Source organism: Trachurus japonicus, chromosome 8, assembly GCF_045865225.1.
Source record: "Trachurus japonicus isolate A0001 chromosome 8, Traja_1.0".
Taxonomy (NCBI): Eukaryota; Metazoa; Chordata; class Actinopteri; order Carangiformes; family Carangidae; genus Trachurus; species Trachurus japonicus.
Window position 1 is genome coordinate 24,821,759 of NC_140914.1, and position 16,977 is coordinate 24,838,735.

Genomic DNA, 16,977 nt, shown 5'->3' on the forward strand with positions numbered 1-16,977 from the left:
GGAAAACACTGGCTGTATAATCTGAATAATCTTCAGATCACAAAACGCAGCCACAACGTGTGAGGCATAGGTCTCACACAGCCAGTGTGTCCACTTTAATCTGCTAACAGAAATGCAAATCATCACTTCCTGCAGCCGTTACACTCACACCACACTAGCTTTACAATCCTCTGGATGATAAACACACTCTCTAATATTGCTCTGTATCTGCTGGGTGTCACAGCAGGCAGCGTTTAGCCACCACGAAAATTCAATACACTGATGATATATCAGTGTTGTTCGCTGACCTGTAGAGATAAATACAATTAGTTGATGCTGATTGTGATTTTGTTAGCTTGTGTCATGCTAGCTTTGTTGACTTTTTTATTCGACTGGGACCAGACATGAGGCCGCACATACACACATCTGTGGATCTGACAACACAAAAGAGGGAAATGTGTGTTCACCTCCACTATTTCTGCAAACATGGGAATTCAATAGAGATAACGCTTTTCAAGTTCATGAACTTTTGAACACACAGCATCTGAACTGGGAGTAAACGTCTCTCCCAGTTTAACCTTGGTCCAGTGAGCAACTACATTAGTTTGATACAAAGAGTGAGTCATGTGGATGTTTTCCAGGCGATCCAGTGTTGCTTCAGAGCGGCTCAGCACCTTCATATACACTGTTGACTTTCATCATGATAAATACTAGATTTTCTCCAGTCTGAGTGTTGGTGATGTTTGTGTAAAAATCACACTCTCGATACAAAAAAGATTTATGTACAATATCATACAAACAGGTTTCATTGTTAGAAAGTGGAGGGGGATGGGGGATGTACAGTAACAACGAGGTCAGGGGACAGAAGTGTGATTGTGCGTGTGTGTGCTTTTGAATGTGTGTGACTATATGTGTGCTCTTTAAAACAGGTCTTCGTGTGTGTGTGTGTGTGTGGTCCAGCAGAGGGAAACGTTTTACACCACAGTGATAGTCAAGATACAAACGCACACAGAGAAAAGAGTGAAAACAGAAACTATGGAGACAAAAAAGGAGAAAGGGAGAGTAAAAAATGGACATGGACTGGAGGGAGTGTGCAAATCAAAATCCGCAAAACTGTCACGCCACGTGTAGCGCTTATGGCAACCACATGTACAGTACATGTCAATAGATAAATCTATGAATAAAATCTCAGAAATTAATCACAATAATTACAGAACTATAATAAATATTTTCCATATTCGGTGAGTAAGAAATTCCAGTTCAGGGTGAGAGACGCCACCGTTCCAGAGTGAAATAAAACAGGCAGAAAAAAAAGAAGAAGAAAAAACCTCTGTTGACGTCACAGAGAGTGTTTTGTATGAAGGCTCCTTGTCTCAAAAGAATACAACAAATAATAAATATTTGCTCCTGAATGTGATGCACTTTATTTGGCTCACTGTTTGTGCCACCTGCAGTTTGGGACCTTGGCTTTGTCTTATCAAATGTGTTTTCACATCAGGTTTTGGCGAAGCTGCAACCATCTGAGAGAAAAAAACATGAGGACGATAGCCAAGTGAAGATGTCTGCACTTTCATCCTGTTTGCTTTTGTCTGGTGCTTCTGCTGAGAGATATGAAATGAATCCTTTGATCTGAGTAAACCTCATGTGGAGCCGACTGGGCCACTGCTACTCATACTACAGTCTGTCTCTGTGTGTGTGTGTGTGTGTGTGTGTGTGAATGGGATGAGATAAGGTGAGAGATGGAGACGTAGCAGAAGTACAGTGTGTGTGTGTGTGTGTGTGTGTGTGTGTGTGTGTATGGCTTTGCTAAAAGGATGTTTTTATGGATAAATCTCAGCAGCACACGTGTCCTTCAGCAGGTTTCTTTGGTCCAACATGGCGCCCTCCAGGCAGCACACATCAAAGCCGGTGTCCAGGGGGTCGGACAAAGGGTTCACCATCATTTTCAACTTTTAACAAGTGCCTCCTTCAAGTGGGTGAAAAAACTCATTCATAGAGTTGTGGGGGAAAAAAAAAAACTGGTGGACATTCTCAGTGGTCACAGTTTGATGTGTTTTTCCTCATAGAGCACACCACTGAAGATGAAAGTGAGCTTCACATGACAGTTTGTACAAAAAAAAGTCTTCAATTAAAATATTTAAAATGGAAAAAAAAAATGTACCTGACTCTAAACTGAGTGTTCAGCGTTTTACTTCACTGGAAGTCCAGCAAAGAGAAAGTCTTTGAAGAGTTTGCCTATCGGTTCCCCAGGGTTTGAGAGGGCAGCAGGGAGGTGTGTGTATGTGTATGTATATGTGTATGTGTGTGTGTATGTGTGTGTGTTGTAATTTGTGTGTTAAGAGAGGTCTAGACCTGCGTGGAATAGGAGCGGTGCAGCGTTGCGTACCGCCCACCTGGATGGGCGGCACAGTGCGGCGAGTGCTGCTCCGACTGGTCTAGACTTCGCTGGAAATGGAGCGAGACGGTATGAGGACATCGGGGGTGGCGGGGAACCGATAGGGCTGATGGTCATGTGATCTCGGTGAACGGAGATCCCCGCGGAGTCTGCAGGGGAAAGAGAGGAGTGAGAAAGAGAGAGGACGGGGCAAGAGAGAAGGCGAAGGAAAAGAGAAAAGTGAAGAAAAGAATAATCAAGAGCAATGCACAGGGATGAGGAGGAGGAGGAGGAGGAGGAAGAGGAGGAAGAAACAGATGTAACAGAGCAAAAACAGAAATAAGGCAACGGATGACGGAGGTAGTGAGGAAGAGACGATGGCGGGTCAGAGCGGGTCAGAGTTGTTCAGAATGGCTGGACGTAGGTGTTGTAAAGTGGGGAGGAGGAGGTGAGTGCAGGATGCTGGAGGAGAGTGAGGGACAAGGGAGCAGATTGAGAGGAGAGAGGTAAGGTGGGAGACAGAGGAAAAGAGGCAGTCAGGTGAGGGTTAGTGACAGTGACAGACCACAGAGGACGCAAGACATCTTCCTAAGTACCCTGATACTGTGAAGCTCGCACTACGCCGCAGCTCCACTCCTGAGAAACTCTCATCTACATGCTGCAGTGTTGAAGAGAGGACGACGTAACTTGAGGCGACTTCCGCGATCGCTGTGACTTTTTTTTTTTACTACTATTAATTCTCTTTGTTAAGCCGCAGCTGAAATCATAGTTTTCCTGCAGCCATCTGCTTCGCTTTATATCCAAATGGTAAATTACACCTCAAGTGTGTCAGCCAAACTGCTGACTCACCTCAAAGAGATTAAGTGACTCTCTAAATCCCCGATAACAAGGACGCGTGTAACGGCGTAGTGTGGAGGAGAAGGGGAGCGCCTCTTTCTAAAGCAAACACTCACTCTGGAGTTTGTTCAATCCTCTTGCTGGAATATCACCACGGCTCATTTCACAGCGCTACAGTGAGTCTGAGCTGTGTTATCAGCCTGTAACAAGGCCTGCGGCGCTCATATCTTAAGATCCACTCTGGGGGTTCTGTTGGGACTGGGGGGTGCGGGTGGGGGTTGGAGCATGCATGTTTGGGGATTTATTCTTTTTTTGAGGAGAAAAGGACGACAACGGACTCAGGTAAGAGACAAGGGGTGTGTATCTCTGCCCCTCTTTTGTGAGCGCAGCTGTGCCTCATACCCACCCCCGCCCCTTACCTGAGGACCACTTAACTTTTCGAGTGGACTCTCCACGCAGGGAAGCGTCACCATGGGCATGCCCAGCACGGACTCAGGGCGCTGGGATCGCGGTGGAGGAAGACTGGGCTGCAGCTGCTGGAAGTTGTTGATCACACAAGTCACCTGGAGGAACAGAGCAGGAGGAGGAGGAGTTGAAAGCGGCCGACCATGTTAAAGGGATAGTTCAACATTTTGGCAAATTGGCCTATTGTCATAATCCCTATTAGGAGTAGGTTCATTACCTTTAATTGTCGATGCAAGCTGCTTTTAGATCGGTGGGGTAGAGACGGGAACTACTCAGCTAACACAACAGAGATGCATTTCCCTCATCAAACTCATCAAATACACAATCCAACAACTCCAAATCGCTCTCGTGGACAAGTTGTGACCTGCACATTGACCACGCTATGAAATAATATATTTTATATATAATTATGTGATATTATGATACATGAAGCAAATACTTGGAACCACTTTTTTTTTTTTACTACATTTTTGAAGTCACTCCGCCCAGCAGCCGTGTCTGGAATGTAGTTCCGGCTACGCATTTGCCTCAAAAACAACTCCATTTCATATTGTTACATTATCATTTCATAGCGTGGTGAATGTGCAGGTCACGACTTCTCCACAAGTACATTTTGGAGTTGTTTGGTTTGTGTATTTGATGAGTTTGATGAGGGAAAGGAAAAAGTACCGTTCACCTCCGTTGCGTTAGCTGAGCAGCTCGCGTCTCTGCCATGCAGATCTCAAAACAACATGCACCGACAATTAAAGGTAATGAACCTACTGCTATGACTGGAGGGATTATAGCAATAGGTGAATTTGTTAATTTTATTGTCACAGACTTTAGGGAGCTTTAGCCTCCTTACCAAAAACACAGCGATGGCTCCCCCTGTGAAGAACCCCGCCAGGACGTCAGCCCAGTGGTTGCGGTACTCGGCCACCCTGACCACGCCCACCAGCATGGCCAGACAGAGCAGGGTGAGGCTGATGGTGGGCTTGGTCAGCCGCGTGCCTTTGGTCTTGAACACCAGCGTCACGTACATCTGCAGAGAGGCACAGAGGAGGCCACGCACAGTAGGGTACAACAAATACAGGACGCCACACAGGACACACAAACATCAGAACCACCTGAGCAGGTTTTTACAGAAAAACAGGTAACAAAGTGTAGAAAAGTGAATTTCTAACTCTTATTGGCTGGCTAGAGACTGGTGGGTTTACAGCTGCTCTGGATGAGTTTATTTAAAGCAGACGGAAGACAAACTTTAAAGAAGGTGAGACTGCTAATAAAAATAAGATGCAGGTGTCATAAACAACATGAAGGTGGTGGATTTTTTTTTTAGCTGCCACCTTCTTCCTCCTGTAGCATCATATTTACTCTATAGACAGAGAGAAGTCAATTTCTTATCTAACTTTTATAAACAAAGTAAATTAGCATATTTCTCAGAATGCTGCACTGCTTCTGTGTGTGGACTCCCAGGAAGAGAAAGCTCAATATTTCAGTCCCACAGAATTCAGTAGAAATGAAAATGAAACAAGTAATCATCAGAGGAGCGAGCAGGGTTTCAGTGGGTAACAAGCATTCACAGCAGCACAACATGTCTGGTCCAGTGTGCTCCAGCCTACCACTGTGTACACCGCAGAGAAGACGCTGAGCGCTGCGTCCTTAGATGGGAAGGATTTGCGTGCCGACATGACGATCAGCGGGTTGCCCGTGCAGGCGCGGCGCTCTGTGATGTACTGCATGGTGGACTGACAGCCCAGCGCCGTGTAGTTCGGTCGGCAGGCGGACAGGAAGTGAGGCGTCTGGTTTCCTGTCACTACCTGGCCGGCATTGGCGAAGATGGTGGTGGTGAACAGGCCGAAGGCGTAGACGCCTGGGTGGGTGGGATACAGGCATGGAGAGAAGTTAGGAAGTGGGTGGGGGTCATTGTGGGGAGGTGGTATGAAATAAATACATTTAAAAAAGTAGTTAGAGGGAAAAGAAAAGTTCAAACATGTTTCAGAAGATGAAGAAAGAAAAGCGGATTAGATGTTTGACAGCGGGTGATATCAAAACACGTAGCAGCACTGTGATATTAAACAGGTGATAATGAGTTTTCCCTCTTAAAATAGCCTCAAACACATTATTATCACCTGAGGTTTCACCTCAGCTGATTCAGCCTCAGATGCAAATGTGCAGGCTGCTTAATATTCATAAGTGTCTTCCTGCCATGATCCTGAATATCTCAGCTCAAGGATTATATCGCAGTTTATTATCCAATTAACAGCTACATGTGGAACATTTTTAGCAGTGTTTCAGGTCACGTTCTCACTAGTTAACCTATCCTTTTATGTTGTTTTGATCTTTTTCGTTTTCGTGTCTTTCACTCCTTCTCATCAGCAGACACACAAACCTCAAACCTGGCACTGACATGTAGACTCATTGAGGATGTTTTTGAGATCTGATTCTTTTACCAGTGTGAATGTGAGTGCCACATTGAAGGATCCTCTATTCTACCGGTGTCAGCGCCACAGTCTAATTAGTCCCAACACAATTTCATAATGAGCCAAAAATATTTTGCAATTTCAAAGGGATAAAACCTGATTTCACTGTGATGTAAAACTGAACACTTTAATTCACTCAACCCCTGTGTGCCCTGTTCGCTTGCTCTTTCTTCATCTTCTCTCTTCACACACATACAAGCACATTGACAACCGACCTCCCTTTTACTGGATCGATTGAAAACAATAACACGTTTGAAGCAGCTACTTGAGATAGATTTTTAAAGCCAGGTGTGACCGGACGCATTCAGAGCTGACCACTTGTGACCGGATCACTGAAGACACATGTTAATGTCAGGTCTGACCATGCCCACAGACACAACACTGCCCTTTCGCAGGCCTTAAAGAGCAGAGAGGCTGTGTGATATGAACCAGTGTGCTCACCTAGGAAGCGTATTATGCGTCTCAGCAGGGGGTTGAAGTAGCAGCAGTCTGCAGTGACTATAGTCTTCTCCTGGGTTCCCTCTGCCTTGGTGAAGAAGGCACACAGCTCTCCAACAAGGATCTGCACACACACAGGAAACACATTCATTACACACAACATCTGATAGACTGTACTGTATCATGTCAGACATCATGCAAGAACACTCGACCACACGGTAGCATACAGAGAGGTCAAAGGTCATGCTCAGCCTCAACAACCTTTTATTTAATACAGTTTATTAGATAATTAGATGAATTACAGCAATTAGATGGCAAACTAGCAGGGGTGGAAAGAGTACCAAAAAAATCTACTCAAGTAAAAGTACAGTTACCTTGATGAAATTTTACTCAAGTAAAAGTAAAAGTACTGGTGTAAAAATCTACTCAAGTAAAAGTAAAAAGTAGTTCATTTAAAATTTACTCAGAGTACAAGTTACTTAGTTACTTTTTTTTTTTTGGGGGGGGGGTATAGCCTAATGGCCAGAGATTGGCCTCACATTCTGCGTGCATGTCTCTGTGTTCCAAATGTGTCCCTTCTCCATCGATACACTGGTCTCCATCATCTTTTAGCTCCTGTGGCACCAACTTGATTCTGACCTTCTGACACTGCAGTTGTCCAGAGCCAATCAGATGGACAGTTACAGTTACTGACACTAAGGTTGTCACGATCATGATCATGATACTAACATTTTCAACTCAATATCGATATTAAGGAAAATATTCGATACTCAATACCATTTTCAATACGGATAAAAAAAGAAAAGAAAAATCTCTCTCTCCCTCTTTCACTCACACACACCTGTTTTTTCTGCTCTCAAGGAGGGGGAGGAGGAGGAGGAGGAGGAGGGGGGGGTTACTGTAGGTTCTCTCTCTCTTGCCTCTTTACTGTAACTGCTCTGAAGCAGTGGGCTGCTTGTCTGTTCCTCTGAGCATGGCCATGGATCTGACTGGGCTCCTACATTTAACTCAACGGACCGCCGGTCTGGCGATCAGCCCCGGTGTGTCTGGCACGGTCACCATAAACGTAGCCGAATAGATGGACATGCCTGATAACGTTGTCTTTAATCATTAAAGTCAGCTTTTAACCGCTAGCTGCGGCTAATGGCTAATATTAAGACGACAACATAGCGACGAGCCCTGTTATGCACAAACTCACGTAGCGGTGAGGGGGAGAGGTGTGTACCTGCTGAGTGAGTCTGTGAAGGGAGAGAGAGAGAGGGAGGCGGCAGCAGCGTAGCTACTTTTGACAACCCACACAGAGTTATATATTTTTTACTTTGTAACTTAAGCTATTTAAAATGTAACTAAGTAAATTTCTTCCAACAATATGTACTCAAGTAAAAGTAAAAGTACTGATTTTAAAAATTACTCAAAAAAGTACAAGTACACAAAAAAGCTACTTAATTACAGTAACTTGAGTAAATGTAACTCGTTACTTTCCACCCCTGCAAACTAGTAGGTCCGATTTTCGTAAAAGGTCTCAACAACTACTGAAAGAATTGCCGTTAACTTTTGTAGACACTCATGTTGCCCTGACGATGAACTGTAATAGCTTTTGTGATTCATAGACTGTAGACTACAAGGTTGAACAAAGCAAGGTACATGATTAATCAGGCAGGTCATGTCAGCAGTGGTTCTCCACAATGTTTTTCCAAGTAATTAGAGGCTGCATTAAAGGTGAAGAAGTCTAACTTGTTCATTATAATTAATCACTGCAGAGAAAAAAAAACTTTTGTACATGTACATAAATATAGTGTATAGTGTGTGTATAGTTAATATATAGTATAAGTTTCCAATGGACATTAATAATGCAAAAAAAAACAACCTTTTAAAAAACAATTCCAGATAAAAATGAGAGTTTGAAACATCATCTGATCGTTTTCCTTGCTCTATCATGCCTGAACACCAGTAAACAACCATGAAATCTGTTTGCAAATGTCATTAGACCCAATATAAATGTGCTGCCGCCTGGCTCATACTTTCTCAGGTCCTCAGTGGCCTTGACCAGCCACTGATCACTTTTGCACTGATCCGTCTTCACTGGCCTCCTACAAACACTATCGGGGAATGAACCTCTGCAGTAGATTTTTGTTTATTTTAATACTAATCATAAAATCCATTTCAAATACATCACAGATCGGGGCAAAAATGCCATATCATATAAAAATACATATTACAGATCTAAAATCGTTCACACATTCCTTCATTACAACTTGTAACAGTACACAGCAACTATGAAGGTGACCATGTCTGACCCCATCCTGAACATGACTAATTAGAGCTCACAGTGCAAACTAATCTAATTAGACACCTTGATCATGTGTTGCAGTGAGTGTGGTTGGATAGAGACGTCTACTGAGTGCAGTCTGCAGGTTTCTGTGATCAGAAATAGCAGCCATTGTTCCCGGGAGCTCACAGTTTTATTGTTTTCTTTGTGAGGATCATGGGGCTTGTGGCAGGGGTTTCAGTCAGGTGACTGTGTTCACTTCACTCCCTGTGAGTGTGAACAGCAGTGCCTCTCCACGCTGATGATCCCTTAATGGACTGCGACTGTGAGACTCATCTGTATGAGAGCCTACAGCACTCCAAGCTGGCACCGACTAAAACCTCACTCCCTCACTGAATAACAGCGTATGACAGAGATACGTTTAAACTTAACTCATCCTGACAATTTCCATGCTCTGCTGTGACAGAAGTGGAACCCACTTTAACACTGACCGTGTTCCACAAACCCATCAACCTCATTGTTCCACCTCCCATATTTAACATAATCTCCCCCATTTACCCCGCATGGCGACAGTGTGAATCGCTGCCGTCTGAGGAGGGAAAGCAAGAGGAAAAGGAAGAACTAGAGAGTGAATTACAGGGAGCGCAGGACTGAAACAAAGACAGATGAAAATGATCGTGATCATGTTTCAGTTACGTCTTGTGCTTCTAAGTACGTCCAAGTGGGTCCAGCCAAGTCAAATGAGTTAATAACATGCATGGGCCCAGTCAGAGCAGCAGTGCTGTGAAGTGCGTGCCCAGCCGTGTGCTTTCTTCCATTAGTGAAACAGGACCCTGGTGGGTGTTCCATGGCAACCCTCTAAACACTAATACGAGCGTGAAATCAAAGCCGAGGGGTTTTAATCAGCAGCTTCAAATCACAGACGTCGGGGGCACAGTCACACTGTGGACAGCCATTTATGGGGCAATTAAAAGACACACAGTGGCTGTTTCTATGGGGACCGCTGGTGTGTGGAGGGTCTGAGCATGTGTATACCACAAAATTTGAGATAATGGCTGCGTGCTGTCATTCATGGACAAGTGCTCTTCAACACTTTGCCTCAGGCAAAGCTGTGAAGCAGTGGGTGGTAGACCTTTTTGGATGCATACACTACTGCCCCACAAGTCCATTTTGTAGACTACTGCTATTCACAGTGAATGTTTCATTTATGTATCAGTCATAGGTCTCTTTAGAGAGTCAATAATAAACTCCCCCTAAACCTTTCAAATTCAACTGCCCCACCTCCGCTTTGATTCAGTCAAATATCTTTCAATACACCGTCCTTCTATCCCCCGACCATCACAGTCAACGCAGCAGAGAAGCTGCTTGTATCTGATGCGTTCAGTTGTTATCACTTTTAGATTTTGTTACCTCTGACTGTGTCTTCCTGTTAATAGCCTTTGTGCAAAGCTAAGCTAACCAACTACATGCTGCAGCTTTAAAATTCAATGTAAAGCACTGGTATAAAACCTCTCACCCAAGAAGAAAGCAAATATTCATAGCATAGGTTATTAGCTGTTATCTTGTTTAAAGGGACTTTAAGTCTTCTCTGCTACTGATGATTGTTTCTTGCCGGCAGCAAATGGTGGTAGCTACAGTAGCCTAACTGTTATTTGACAAGAGCTTTGTCCATTGTTCTATTTGTACAAGAGGTTAATACAATTCCCTACTGGCTGATTAGAAAGTGACCAGACAGGCCGATGCTAGCTGGTTAGCATGCTACCTCCAGCATAAGAAAAGATGTGACATGGACAAAAGCTGAACTATTCAACTAGTAAGTAAGCTGTTACTAACTCTGGTTATTGCAAGCAGCCAGCTGGCAAGACCAAAACCGACAAACAGCTTCTTTGAAGAGAAAACCACATTACTCATCAATGACACAAAAATATGAAACAGACAAAATCTGACTAAACTGGGGTTGCTTGGTGGTTAAGTGGTCAGAGAGCACGTCCCTTGTCGGCATGTGCCTAAAGCGCTGATCACAGACTGAGACGATCCTTTGTGCATGTCATTCCCCCAGTCTCTCGGCCTGTGCTTCTGTCTCTCTAGTCTCTCTACAGTCGTATCAAATGAAGGCAAAAAAAAAAAAAAAACGCCCCAAAAATATCTTGTCACACAAATGCTGTTAAGATAAGACTGTTAAGTTTAAACAACTTAACTGGATGATTAAATTTGATGATCAATTAGTCAACCTATCAGGTGAAATTACAGCTGTTGACTTTTATGAGGTTTGAAACTGAGAAAATCCCAGTTCATTTACCCTGATTTAATTTGACTGGTGATGAGGTTTAACAGTGTGAGGGATTCTGGTATTAAATAAACATGCATGAAGTTTGTTTCCCCACATCCCATAAGTAAACAGCTCTTTGTTCCTTTTGTATTAAATGGAAGCTGAACATTATAAATTATTACAGCTCGCTCACTTGAAGTGAAGCAAGAGACTAGTTTAAGTTTGTTGGCACAACCTTGGTCTCGTCTTTGTACGCTGATCATTTATTTAGTCAGAACCACTTGTAATCCTTTTGTCTGAGAAAAAAAAAACGAGGAGTTTCTATTTTAACAGTCTGCTCTTATCGTTGTAATTGTTGCTGGGACTAAATACCCTCAGACGCCACAAACTACACAAACTTGCAGCTCCATTGTCCTCTTACTTCTGCCCTTGGTGATAAGAGCAGGAGGGTTTATGAGGGATTAAATGAAGAGGTGTGAGCAGGTCTACACAGCAGGAAAAGTAAGGAACCAAGAGAGGAACAGTACAGTATGGGGAAGGCAGAAAGGTGATAGGGTTAGGGTAATACTGCAGGAATTAATTATTCATGCACGGATGGCGTGTGTGTGAATAATGTAGCGCATTATTTGAACCAGCATTTCTAAATGATCTCCCTCTACTGCAGTGGGATGTGCTCGGGCTCCATGCCTCTGCCCCGACTGCACCCTCAAGGATTCACGGTTAAATATGACGAGGTTGTCACTGCAGTTTAGGGACGAGCGGATTATAATTCCTCGAAATTAAACTGCTCATACTGTCCCCACACACGCACACACACACACACACACACACACACTGACAGCACAGATGCGTCCACAAACATTCCAGGACATACATGGTTTGTGCTGTAATGCTGTGTCACCGCAGGATGAGCTTCAAGATTGGGGACAAAAAAAAGTGTAGACAAGGACAAGGCAATACATGCATACGTACATGCCTGACTTCAGTGCAGAGCAAGGGACGAGTGAAGGAATGAAACATTAACACAGACATGAGATATGATGAACTTTTCCTCTTTTTGTCCGCCCAAGGATTTGGCTCTGTGTGTGTGTGTGTGTGAGTAATGAGATCTCGATTTGTGTCAGTGAGTATTAGTCAAATGTGAGTGTGCATTCAGACTGGCCCTTTTTATGAATACATGTCCATTAGAAGACAATAAGCTGGGATGGTTTACTCTGAGCACTGAGATGAATGAAGAGCATTGTGGAGATGACAGATGAGTGGTGGGAGAGGGGGAGTGAAGAGAGCAGGAACGATTAGAGGAGCACTGTTAAAGAGGAGGAAGAGCAGGAAATAAAAGATTTTTCATAAATAAATACATTCATTATTCATTAATATATTTAAATCTTATGAATAATTGAACACACAGTGTAATGTGCATATTCAGATGCTGGAGAAAAGAAAAATGAGTGTCTAAATGCAGCTTTATGTGTGTTTCCTATATTCAGAGGACATGTCTCCGGCAGGACTGGCGGGTTACTCAAAAGACAGGAGAGGATGCAGGAGACAAACAAGCTGTCGTGTGATCCTCATGTGGTAATGATGTCAATAGCGCTGTGAGGGACAAATCGAGCGTCTTGGAATGAGCCTGAGCGATGGCACTGCAGCAGAGCAGCGAGATGCAGATTGCCTCCATTAGTATTCCCTTCTGCAAATAGCAAGTGACACTGTTCAGTCCGTGTTAGTGATGGAAAAAAACAAAACAAACACAAGGCAACAGATGGAAACAGAGGGGAACACAATGTTTGCTCGACTCTGCGCCATTACATAAAATAGACTAATGCTGCAAGAAGCACTTAGGCCAGGTTCTTACATAAATCCTGATCCCAAAAGTTAACCCACATCTTTTGAAAGCCTGCGATGTCCTTCATTTCCCCTGGCCTCTGTATGTAAGGCAGCTCATGGTTTATTGGCAACTGTGGAGATGCAGAGGCCTTACAGCCCCTGAACACACCATTTAAAATATTAAGTATTTCTCTAAATCATTAAAAATGGATGACTAAATAAACACAAGTCAAGCTCAAAAATATATATATTTATTTAGAAAGAGTTTAATGCTCCAAAACTCAGCAAATCTCCTTCATCAAGCCTGGTAAATACCGAACAGCTCCACAGCTGTCATGAGGTGTCAACGTCAATTGAACTGAATTGTCCATTTAAGGCCTGCTGGAGGAAAGTGAGAAAGTCATATTCTGTTTGTTGATGGTCCAAAACCATAAAGGGGAACTATGTAAGTCTGGGTCGCCTGGAATTCAAATGGGATTGCCTTAAATGTCTAGTAAATTGATTTTAAAAAATCGGATACAACATTTTTCAACTAATTATTTTTCTTTTATGATTAAAAACACCACAGACAATCTTAAACAACTATATTCTTTATACTTTCACTTTCTCGAATATAAATCGAGATCAAATAAAATGCAGCATATACAAATATCTGAGCTTGCGCATCTTGATTGAGGGTCACCAGCAATTTGTGATGCCAAAATGGGGTCATGAGCCAAAAAAGGTTGGGAACCACTGCATTAATGCAAACAAACCCATTTTTCTTTTATTCCCTCACCCAATGAGAATCGATAAGGAATCGAATCGATAAACAATATCGATAATGGAATCGGAATCGCTAAATTCTTATCAATTCCCATCCCTACCGGTAACTTTTCTGCTGTTTTGCTAACCCTCCTCCTGGCCATGTGCATTCGTTTTTAACGAAGCTGGCTAGCAAGCAATATAGAGCACTGGATAAAGTTACAGTATTCATCGTATACGCATTACGATGTGTATATTTGTGCCGTCTTATCTGCCATAGACAGAAATTACGGGTTACGAAAGCGTTTGTGTTGTGTTGCCACCGAGACGAGAGCTGGTTGGTTGGTTTTCGGCCAAGAGACGCTAGGTGGAAGGCAGAGAGCCTCCATTCTCCCTTGTCACAAGTAACAAGTAATTTATTCAACCATCACAATTACTCCGAAGCTGTTTAATTATACAAATGTAGCATAGTCAAGGTAAAAATCCTGCGTAGTTCCTCTTAAAGCCTGTTACCTTTACCGTTGTTAGTGTGATCACGTTTTACAGAGTGGAGGACCAGACGGAGGTGAGGTGATTTTAATATCCCATTAAAGAAAAAAAGGCTGCTCTTAGTTTCTACCATCTGAACTACTGTGTGAAATTACTCCCGTGTCCCAGCAGTCTTATGTAATGACTGCTAAACTTAAAAAGGCAAGAAAGATGATCACTCATAAATTAATTATTTAGCAGAAACCTTTTGTGGTGAGATTCTCTCACATCCAGCGTAATGAAAGCATAGAAGCCAGAGCTCTTGTGCTGCACGGTCCAACTGCCGACTCACTCCTGTGAAACACGGCTCTGCAGCCATAAGACCTAATGTTTCTGACAAGACTGGGGAAGTTATTCATGTGTAAAGTACAAAGAGATGCCTGGCTGTCACTGGCATCCCATTATCTGTCATCATCGGCTGCAACCTCAATCTCTGCAATGCTGCGTATACGTGAGATTCGGGGCTAATGGATGATACGAAAGACACTGCACCTGTCCGGGAGCATCACCGTCACCGTCGCTGACGAGCAGTTCTCACCAGGATTCTGACTGTGTGGAGCGGGTGCGAACAGGAGACCGAGAGCACGGACAGAACGCGGGCAGCAGCGCGTACTTCAATCCACCGACATGATGAAGGATGTCGACTGAGAGAAGAACATGATCTCATTCATGGATGAGCGGGCACGCAGGACACTTAAATGCAAGCACAAAGGCGTTCACAAGGACACAAGGCACTTTACACAAACCTTACTCCGTGTACAAATACAGAGCAATGTGCAAAAGCACGCCCACTCATGCATACACATCTGCACACATGATGAAACACGCACAGTGATGCTCCTGTTCTGTTGAGCAAAGTGTGATTGGAAGCACTGTTAGCCTGCGACTTGTTTGTAGTCATATTGTTACTGTGTGTATAGATTTATTCCCTCTTACAGGAGAAAAACCTCTTCATCATTGTGTTACAGCACCACTAATCCCTCTCTTTCTTTCTTATCTCTATTTTTCTCTTTCACCTTTGATTGTGTTTTTTTTCCCACTGGAGGGAAAAGTAGGTTATACATTCTTTGTCTTTCCCCTTCCATTTTTATCCAGTTCAATTTCATGCCCCCGTTTTCCAAATCTGCTCTGTTAGATTCCTCAAAAACCAGCAGCAGTGGAAGTGCTGGCTGTTTTATGTCTGACTGTGTAGCTATCATTCTGGTTTTTACTTCTCCACCTCCCTCTTTTGTCCTGTTACATCATTTGCACGTCACTGTGGATTTTGCCCCAACTCAGGAACCACGGGGTCATCTGGAGGCTGGACCTGGGCGTGGCTCAGGACTATGATCCTGCCACAATCTCTTTTTCTTTTCCCAGGAAAAACAATTACATGATGTATCTGAGTGTTTGAGCATTACTCGGGTGCATCTGTGTCCAGTCCACCTGTTTGATGGTGAACTTGAAAAACCTGAAGATTATGTGTACGTACAAAGCACAGACACCCTCTCCAAAACATCATTATAGTTATTAGAAGTTATTATGATCCTGAAATGAAATGAAACCAGGTCTCTGATACTATTAATAATCAGGACTGTCTCTGCTACAGACGTTTCAGCACTGTACATCCTGTAATTACCTCTCTATAGTCGTTAGTGGCAGAGTCAGCCATTGCAGCATTTGCCCTCATATGCATGAGTAATTCACATGAAGCGGTGCGGCATGTAATCCACAGATTTTATCTTTATATCACACTGATATCAGCCTCACTGTTGCACATGGCCTAGAAATTATCTTGTGTTTCAACTCCTCCAGTTTTGTACAGATAAAACACACTAGACTGAAACTGTGACCCTGATTGATGTAGACACAGGCCAACAGTATACCTGTCTCCTGTTGCTACGCTAAGTAAAGCTCTCTGCTGGTGTTCGGCTACATACTGACTGTACAGACGTGACAGTGGCATCAATTGTCTCATGTGGCTCCCAGATAAAAGGGAAACAAATAAGAGTTTATCGCTGCTGTGATTAGGCATGAACGTCTCAATCAACAAATCAGAATGCAAAGCACCGTTTGAACCACAGACCACCGCAGCTCTGAGCACAGAGGTTTGGCCTCTTTATTAATTTCACATGCAGAAACAACAACTTCAGACTGAGGTGTTCATATGCAACAGATGTTGCTGCCACTTCTGTTCAGCAACCAGTAAACCCAGGTGACCACGTGTTGTAATAGACATTATAATTTATGAATCTGAGTGGATTGTTCATGTTCTCCCTGGGTCTGCACAACGACTTGCAGACCCTCTAGAAGTATCTCTAAATTCCCCATAGAAGTGAATATGAGTGTTAATGACCTGTCATTATGTGTCAGCTCTGTGATTGGCTGATTAAACGTGCTGTAGCTGGTGGAAGGATGGATGGATGCTTGATTACATTTGGCCAAACTGCCACTGCTATCACTGTATTATGTCAACACTAAGGAAAACAAAGCTGATATAATAGGGATGATAGTCAAGTATACGTATCACATCAGTGTGATTAGATTTGACTGAGTTATGAGAAGGAGAGTGGATTTCTATGCCAATTGTAGCTATTTGGTCATAAGGGCCTTAAAGTGCCTCTACTGCCTCAGTGTTCATCACTCGGCTCCAATAGAGCAGTTTTAAATTAGGCATGATTTTTAAGGAAAGTCCTGGTTTTCCCTAGCCTGGGTGTACCCATGCTGCCTTGCACGTGATTTTATTCGGAAACCATGGACCCAATTTTTCCCACAACGAGGGGGCCAATCACAGAACGGGGGAGGTTGT

At 43.4% G+C, this 16,977-nt stretch overlaps 1 protein-coding gene across 7 annotated transcripts in view; it reads right to left on the reverse strand.

The window, feature by feature from the left end:
* Positions 1–277: 277 nt before the first annotated feature.
* Positions 278–16,977, reverse strand: part of plppr2a (phospholipid phosphatase related 2a) — a 55,637-nt gene continuing 38,937 nt past the window's right edge. The window contains exons 4-9 of one of the 7 annotated variants that reach the window (XR_015036315.1): positions 6,559–6,679; positions 5,257–5,507; positions 4,500–4,676; positions 3,626–3,753; positions 2,332–2,523; positions 1,380–1,499 (exon numbers count right to left, since the gene is read on the reverse strand). Coding sequence is in view for 5 of the 7 variants with exons in the window: in XM_085784904.1 (XP_085641030.1) it covers positions 1,353–1,499; positions 3,610–3,753; positions 4,500–4,676; positions 5,257–5,507; positions 6,559–6,679 (840 nt within the window). In the remaining 2 variants the exon portion in view is untranslated. Of the gene's footprint in view, positions 2,816–3,609; positions 3,754–4,499; positions 4,677–5,256; positions 5,508–6,558; positions 6,680–16,977 lie in introns of all 7 variants that reach the window. The other 6 variants (XR_015036316.1, XM_085784904.1, XM_085784908.1 and 3 more) reach the window with 6 other exon arrangements.